The 8,919-nt window shown below is 42.7% G+C and overlaps 1 protein-coding gene across 5 annotated transcripts in view; it reads left to right on the top strand.

The window, feature by feature from the left end:
• The first annotated feature begins 3,115 nt into the window (after window positions 1-3,115).
• Window positions 3,116-8,919, top strand: part of kif16ba (kinesin family member 16Ba) — a 36,612-nt gene continuing 30,808 nt past the window's right edge. For 3 of the 5 annotated variants that reach the window (XM_085786409.1, XM_085786447.1, XM_085786418.1), the window contains exons 1-5: window positions 3,272-3,521; window positions 6,311-6,380; window positions 6,983-7,096; window positions 7,870-7,986; window positions 8,819-8,916. In XM_085786409.1, coding sequence (XP_085642535.1) covers window positions 3,475-3,521; window positions 6,311-6,380; window positions 6,983-7,096; window positions 7,870-7,986; window positions 8,819-8,916 — 446 coding nt within the window. In that variant the 5' untranslated portion in view covers window positions 3,272-3,474. Of the gene's footprint in view, window positions 3,522-6,310; window positions 6,381-6,982; window positions 7,097-7,869; window positions 7,987-8,818; window positions 8,917-8,919 lie in introns of all 5 variants that reach the window. The other 2 variants (XM_085786429.1, XM_085786437.1) reach the window with 2 other exon arrangements.

Genomic DNA, 8,919 nt, shown 5'->3' with positions numbered 1-8,919 from the left:
TTTCTGAAAACTGTTCTGTGCATCATCAGTCCATGTGAATGTAGTGTCACGTAGCACCGCTCGCATTGGCTCCACAACAGTTGCGTAGTTTTGTATGAACTTGGAGTACCACGAAGTCAGACCCAGGAAAGATCTGAGGGAAGTGGCATCCGCAGGTGCTGGAGCATCACGAATGGCCACAATGTGGTCATCATTTGGCTGCAGTCCATCTTTAGTTATTGTATGACCCAGGTAAGTCAGTTTTTCCTGATAGAACTTGCATTTCTCTGTATTCAGACGTAGACCAGCTTCCTGTAGCTTGTGGAGCACAGCTTTCAGGCGTCTCTCATGTTCAGCACGGCCAGATGAGTAAACGATAATGTCATCCAAATACGCTTGAACTCCCTGTAGACCTTGCAGCACAATGGACATCATCTTCTGAAACGCTGAGGGCGCTGATGCGAGCCCATAACAAACTCGCTTGTATCTGAACAGCCCTCATGGGTTATGAAAGCAGTCAGATCTCTACTGTCCTCGTGTAGAGGAACCTGGTGATAAGCATTTGCAAGGTCGATTGCAGAGAACATGGTTGCTCCTCTGAGCTCTGAAAAGAGCTCCTCCATGTGTGGAATGGGGTAGCTATCAGTCACTACAGCCTTGTTGGGCTCCCTGAGGTCCACACACATGCGTATTCTGGTCGAATTCTTCCGTTGAGTCACCACGATCGGTGACACCCAGGGAGACGCATCGATTTTCTCGATGATGTCGGCATCCATTAGGTTCTTTAACTCTGCAGAAACAGCATCTCTCACAGTAAACGGCAACCTCCTTAATTTCTGTTGCACCGGTTGCACATCATCTCTGACTTTAACCTTGTGCACAAAATGTTTCACACAGCCCCATGTATGCAGTGGTGGGGCTGTATTGGCAGATGGAGGTGTGATGGTTATCTCCCTGATTTCTTGTTCTGCTTTTGGCATCACTTTATTTCCCATGATAACAATGTCCAGAGCTGTGATTAAATCCAACCCCAGCAGTAGTGAACCTGACTTCACAATGTAGAAGGAGGCGGGAGCAGAATGTCCATCATGTTGTATTTGTATGTTCAGTATACCTAGTACTGGGATTCTCTGCCCTGAAAATGTCACCAGCGGGATCTCAGCTTTCCTCAGGGGTACGTGGCTGAATGAGTTCTCATAGACATGGGCTGGCAATATGGAGACTGACGATCCAGTATCCACGATTAACTCACATGACTGCATATTTGGGAATGTGCCTAATTTCACTTTACACATTATTTTCTTCTCTACAGGTGCAGAACCTTGCAGATGTAATACAGTCAGCTCGGGAATAACGACTTCCCCTACTTCATGTTTGTGACCTGATCTGCACACTTTTGCAAAGTGACCAGTCTTTCCACATGATTTGCATACTTTGTTTGTAGCCGGACATTTTGTAGAATTTGCCAGGTGTTTATCTGAGCCACATCTGTAACATTTTCGTGTGTGTACAGTCTTTGTTTCACCTTTGTTTTGGCCACTTGTGTTGTTGGGACGTCCACCTTCCCTCTTTGGAAACTTTTTAATCTCCCGGACTGTCGTTTCATTTTGTGAGAAAGCACTGGCATCACGTGCGGCGGACTCCACTTGGTTTGCAATCTGTATGGCTTTATTCAATGTTAGTCTGTCTTCCAATAACAAACGTTCACGTATGCGCCCACTGTAAGCTTTTTCAACAATTTGATCACGTAGCATATCTTCCTCGACATTTCCGAAATCACACAGTGCCAGCATCTCACGTAGCGCGGAGACGTACTGCGCCATTGTTTCATCATGTCTTTGCGCCCGTTGGCGGAACTTGTGTCTTTCGGCAATCACATTTACTTTCTGCACAAAATGCGCCCGCAAGGCAGCAACAGCCTCGGCGTATGAGGTACCTGTGTTAGGCAACGTGTAGAAAATCCTCTGTGCTTCAGTACCAACGCTGTGTAGCAGTACAGCTCGTTGTCGGGTGTCGGGCCACTCTTCTCCTTCCACGTCGATTACAAGCAGGTAATTTTCAAACATCTTTAGCCATATTTCAAACGGCATTGCAGGGTCTCCGGGACATTGGAGGAATGCAGGGGGCAAAGGAGTAGTAGCCACGGCCATTCTCGTCGCCAATTTGTCGTGTTGTTTCACTGAACACTTAGGAATAAACACTAGAACAGAGGAGTTGTTTCCAGCTTCGTTTACTCAGCACGAACATTATCCTTCACAACACTTCTTCTTCCCATGCATATCGTACACAACATTTCCTCAGTCCTGTAGTCAGAACAAACATAGCATCGCCACCTACTGGCCTGGCATAGCATTAACATTTAGAACACAACATAGTCTGTATCCTAGCAACAACTTCATGGAGAACTTCAGATGGAACTGTAAAACAATTAAACCACAGTTAAAATGTTAAAAAGTTAACACCAGTGTTTTCTTTCTTTCTTTCTTTCTTTCTTTCTTTCTTTCTTTCTTTCTTTCTTTCTTTCTTTCTTTCTTTCTTTTCTTTCTTTCTGTCTGTCTGTCTTTCTGTCTGTCTTTCCATCTTTCTTTCTTTCTTTCTTTCTTTCTTTCTTTCTTTCTTTCTTTCTTTTTTTTTTTTTTTGCCTGGCTTTTTTCTTTTCTTGTGCCGGATTTTTTTTGTTTTGTTTTTCACCTGACTTTTTTTTTTCTTGTGCCGAATTTTATTTTATCTTTTTTTCACCTGACTTTTTTTTTTTTCTTGTGCCGAATTTTATTTTATCTTTTTTTCACCTGACTTTTTTTTTTTTCTTGTGCCGGATTTTTTTTGTTTTGTTTTTCACCTGACTTTTTTTTTCTTGTGCCGAATTTTATTTGATTTTTTTTTCACCTGACTTTTTTTTTTTTCTTGTGCCGGATTTTTTTTTTTTGCTTGCTTTTTTCCCTTGTGCCGGATTTTTTATTTTTTGGCTTTTTTTATTTTTTGGCTGTGTTTTTTTTTTTTTTTTTTGGCTGGCCCTAATACTCCTTCGTACCTTTCCACTGTGCAAATGACAATAAACACTTTTGAACTTTGAAATCAGTGTTTTCCTGTGGTGGCTGTGTGACTCTGTAGGTGTGTGTAGTGTGTGACGTCATCTCGGTGCAGCCGGATGTCTCCTCTCGGCCTCCGTCCTGTGTTTGGATCAGCTGACTCTGGAGCTACAAGCAGCTAACTACAGACACACCGGTTCTTCTCTCTGCAGCAGGACACCGACCGACCCCCGCCGGTACTCACACACACCTGTCCACACCGGAGACCTCCCCCTCCTCCTCCTCCTCCTCCTCCCCCCTCCCGGAGCGCCTCCTGCTCTGTCCCTCTGTTATCTCGGGGACTTTTGCCCCAGTGTGTTTACCCTCCGGACCCTCGTCTCTCCCCCGCTCGGCGGCTGCTATAAGGCGGCGGGCTGCAGCAGCACAACCGACCGACAGAACCGACCGGAGCACAGCGGGATGAACCATGGCATCGGTGCGGGTGGCGGTGCGGGTCAGGCCCATGAACAGGAGGTGAGTGGACAGTGGAGGGGTCAGGGACTCGATGCTGGTCCGTTGCTGCTGCTGCTGTTTCAATCTCAATGTGTAAACAGAGCCAGGCTCGGTTCGGGTTCAGTAATGTGGGTTAAATGTTAAAATGTTAAAAATAGTTAAAGATATGATATAGTTAGCCTTTATAGTTTAGTTATTAGCTGGTTTATACTGAAATATTAATGCATCTTCAGCAGCCTTTCACACTTTCACTGGTGAGTGGAGGGTCAGGGACTCGATGCTGGTCCGTTGCTGCTGCTGCTGTTTCAATCTCAGGGACAGACTCAGTGGCTCAGGCTCGGTTCGGGTTCAGTAATGTGGGTTAAAGGTGCTGTAGTGGCTTCACTAGTCTGTATCACATATAGTTAACAGCCTTTATAGTTTAGTTATTATTAGCTGGTTTATCATGAAATACTATTAATGCATTTTCAGTATCACATGGAGGGTCAGGGACTCGATACTGGTCCGTTGCTGCTGCTGCTGCTGCTGTTTAATTCTCAGTGTGTAAACAGACACAGGCTCGGTTCGGGTTCAGTAATGTGGGTTAAAGGTGCTGTAGTGGCTTCACTAGTCTGTATCACATATAGTTAACAGCCTATATAGTTTAGTTATTATTAGCTGGTTTATATTATACTGAAATATTAATGCATCTTCAGTAGGCTATCACATGGACTCGTACCGGGTACCGGTACCGGTGGGTCGTGGTTTCAGTGTGTAATCTATCTGAGCCCAGTGACGATGACGTGTCCACACCTGTTGTTGTTGTGACGTCAGCAGGTGGAGCAGGTGCAGCCACAGCTTCATTCATTCATTCACTCATTCACTCAGCACATTATTATTAAATAAACCGGTTCTGTCCTGTCTGTTCAGATGAAAACAGCCACCAGTGTTGGGGCGGGGGAAGCTGTATTTATGAATCAAAAAAAAGATGCTATGTGAGATCTACTGTGTTGACTCTGAACTTTTGTTGCAAACCAAATTGCCCTTCGGGGACATTAAAGATTTTCAAATGAAATCAAATCAGTTCTGCAGGAGTAGCTAGTTAGTAAAACTACAGCTAAAGAATAAGCAGCTTTATCAGCTACTTCTACTCATTAAACTCTGTGTTACATAAATCAACATGTGGCTGTGGATATGAAACTAAATATATAGGCCTAATAGTTTACAAAACATTCACACGCAGCAGAAATATATCTCTACATTCAGTTTTATTAGTTTACATTCTTGGTCAACATCCTGTAGGTGCTTTCTTGGCCAGGCCATGCTTGTAAAAGAGATTTTTTTTTTATCTCAAGCAATTTGCCTGGTAAAATAAAGGTAAAATAAAAATAAAACCATAGACATGATGAGTATTATAAAGAGAAAATTAAAACCCTAACCCTCAGTTCCCACTTGTATGTAAAATGTAAACCAGTCAACAAACAATGTAATAAACAATACAAAGAGGTCGACATAGTCTAGATCTGTGTGTCTGGAACAACAATGTTTAAAACCAGGACACAATAATTGTAAAATAAACTTTATATAAGCCTAGAGCGGCCTTTTAAAAATGAAAACAGAAACAATATTTCATGTTATTGGCCAAAGTTTTTGTAAATTGAGAAGTTAAACTACAAAAAATGACCCATAGAGTAGTTGAAATATTTAAATCTGACTGTAGTTGAACTAGCAGCAGGTTGGAGTGAAGCTCTACAGTTCAACTACATGGAGTTTAAGTCTCCACAACAACAGCCAATAATCAATACAGGCTGTGATCGATCTGCAGCAGCTGATCATGACTCAAAGTCCCATGTTCTAACAACTGAATTAAATCAAATGAAGTGAGTGTCAGTGAAACAGCTGCAGCCGGTTCTGTCTGGTTTTATATAGAACGACGACCACCATCATCGTCATCATCAGACTGAGTCACTGAATTATTGATCAGTTATTGGAGAAAATCACTGTAATCAATCATGACTCAGACATCGTCAGTCTGAGGACACACAGTCAGGAGACAGATAATAACCATGGGTCTTGATATTTACATTATTCCTCCTCAGCTACAAAGAAAAGATGATTTGATCTAACCATATTTAAAGGGATAGTTCAACATTTTGTCAAATTGGCCCATTAGTCATAGCAGTAGGTTGTTTTAAAGGGAAATTCATGCAAAACCGCTGATGCACGTTGCCTTCAGGGACAGTTTTTCATCAAGCAGTCTCTGTGTTTACCTTTATACCAACATCCCTTGCTCTTTCTTTTAGCTTTTTTTAAAGTATGTTTTTATTTGAATTTGTATCATAAGTATTTTACTCTATTTATTGCACCCCGCACTCTCTCTCTCTCTCTTCTCTTGGATTTGTTTGCCTTAGTTACTGGTGTATTGTATATTATATATTTTGTATGGTTGTTTTACATGGCAGCTGTCTTAACTCTCTTGCCCAAGACAAATTTCCCCTGGTGGGACAAATAAAGTTTATTTGATTTGATTTGATTTGATTTTGATTAAAACACACACTCAGGTGGACGTTAGTGAAGTCTGTGTCTTCGTCCTCTGGTCTTTTCAGCTTTAGAGGTGAAGTGCTGATCAGACGGGCGATTGATTAGCTCATCAACTGGTTTGACAATCAATAAATGACTCGTGTGTGTGTGTGTGTGTGTGTGTGTGTGTGTGTGTGTGTGTGTGTGTGTGTGTGTGTGTGTGTGTGTGTGTGTGTGTGTGTGTGTGTGTGTGTGTGTGTGTGTGTGTGTGTGTGTGTGTGTGTGTGTGTGTGTGTGTGTGTGTGTAACAGAGAAAAGGACCTGACGGCAAAGAGCATCATCAAGATGGAGGGAAACAAAACGTCCATCACCAACCTGAAGGTCAGTGCTGTTGTTGTTGTTTAGGGTCGCAAAGGGGCAATGGAAAGTTAAGCTAGGGAATTTTGGAAATATTCCAAATTGGAAACTTTCCATGGGAATTATGGGAATTTATGGGAATTAACTTGAAATTGGGGGTAATTTAAACAAACTGTATCATGTAAATATTTAGTTTTGTCATAAGCAGACATCCATGCAAAGTAATACAATTAAAAAAACACAACATTTCTACAGATTTATTAGTGAGTAGAACTTTATCTAGTTTAAATTATTGAATGAACAATCAATTCTTTCACTGAACAACAAAAACATGAATGTCCCCCCACCCAATCAAAAAGTAAAACGACCCCCAACAGTGTGGTTATTGAGGAACAGCATGTACTGTAGATATTCAAGTGTACTTGCATTAAATCTGGTTGTTTTACCAAGATTATGCTACAATATATTTTCCCTAACTACATTTAAGTTCCCTGTTAAAGGCCAACCTTCAATTTAGTAAATTTCAGATTTATTCCCGCTTATTCCCATATATTCCCGTTAATTCTGTTGTTGTTGTTGTTGTGTAGCGCCCTCAGTGTGTGTGTGTGTGTGTGTGTGTGTGTCAGCTCCCTGACGGTGTAGCCGGAGACTCGACCAGAGATCGAACCAAAACCTTCACCTACGACTTCTCCTACGACTCCACGGACTGTAAGAGCTCGGCCTTCGTCTCCCAGGAGAAGGTCAGTGTCTCTGTCTGTCTGTGTCTTCAATTCAATTCAAACAGCTTTATTGGCACGAACAGAAATGTGTTGTTGCCAAAGCATTTTACAAACTATTTACGAAGACATTTCAATATAACAAATATATATACAGTATTACATATTTCAATATTCAATAACAAATAAACAATATTCCATATAAACTACATTACAATAGAATTTAATACAATCAGGTATAAATAATGGTGCGGGTAAAGATGTTAAAGTGAGTTCCTCAGGCTGTGGCAAACAGACACATACCTGGCTGCCAGAGGAGCTGCTGTCCCTTCTCCCAGCAGGACTGACATTTTCTCCAGGTGGAATCTTTTGATTTTCTTACTTATTTCTTTAAAGTGAGCGTCTCTTATTAAAGAGTATTTGTCACAGTGGAGCAGGAAGTGCATCTCTGTCTCTATCTCTCCTGTGGAGCAGTGAGCACGTAGCCGCTGCTCTCTGGGCGGCCATGTCTGTCGGTGTCGTCCTTTCTCTACAGCGAGCTGGTGCTCACTCAGCCTGTACTTGGTCAGGATCAGTCTTTGTTTTATGTCTCTAACAGAGAGGAGGTATTCGGCCAATTTATATTCTCTGTTTAGAGTTAGATAACAATTTAGTCTGCTTTGAGTTTTTGTTTTCTCTTCCCAGTATTCTGTCTCTGTCTCCGTCTGTCCACCTGTCCGTCATTGTGTCTCTCTGTCTGTCTCTGTCTCTGTCCCTCTGACTGGACTGACCCTCCTGTCCTGGTCGTGTCCCCTCAGGTCTTCAGGGATCTGGGCTCTGACGTGCTGAAAGCTGCGTTCGAGGGCTACAACGCCTGCGTCTTCGCCTACGGCCAGACCGGCTCGGGGAAGTCCTACACCATGATGGGAAACCCTGTGAGACACACGTCCACCACATGTCCAAACATCCAACACCAGATCAGACGGAGCCTCATTAAAGGGATAGTTCACCCAAAATTCAAATTTCTGGGAGAAGTTTCAGAGTCCTCCGTGGCTTCTCTGAGTTACAGCGGGGCTCCGTGCAGCACTGCATGTCCATATGAGGGTTGAGAACGGAGCTCACTTTTCTTCGTCCAAAAAGACACACCAAAAAACATCCAAATACCTCCATAGTGCTCGTCTGTAATGTCCGTCTTGTATTGAAGCCCCAACATGAGAAATTGTTCCGAAAAAAATTTAATAAATCTATATTTTAAGCTTGTTTGTAGCGGAAGCTCCCAGTGTCTCAGTTCACTGCTCTTCCTGTGTCAGTGCAAATCGCGTGAGATGACAGACGAGCAGTATGGAGGTATTTGGATGTTTTTTGGTGTGTCTTTTCGGACTAAGAAAAGTGAGCTCCGTTCTCAACCATCATATGGACATGCACTGCTGCACCGAGACCCCCTGTAACTCAGAGAAGCCACGGAGGACTCTGAAACTTCTCCCAGCCCTTAGTCCACATGAGGGGGAGGAGATAATGAGTGAAATTTTAATTTTGGGTGAACTATCCCTTTAATACAGACACAGATCTGTACAGTTATAATAATCAATACTGTTGGTGATTAACACTGATTAAATCAATGTGAGGGAACAGGTGGAGACGTCACCCAGCTCGTCTCTTTGTATCGATTAATAATCAGGTTCATGTGTCAGTGAATCAATCAGATTGATCGGTGATCGGTGATCGGTGATCGATGATCGGTGATCGATGTGTTACGTGTTATTCCAGGGAGACGCAGGTTTGATCCCGAGGATCTGTGAAGGTTTGTTCAGTCGCATCTCTGACAACACGCGATGGGACGAGGCGTCTTACAGGACCGAGGTCAGGTG

Source organism: Trachurus japonicus, chromosome 1 (assembly GCF_045865225.1).
Source record: "Trachurus japonicus isolate A0001 chromosome 1, Traja_1.0".
Classification (NCBI taxonomy): Eukaryota; Metazoa; Chordata; class Actinopteri; order Carangiformes; family Carangidae; genus Trachurus; species Trachurus japonicus.
This window is presented reverse-complemented; position numbering and strand designations above follow the sequence as displayed.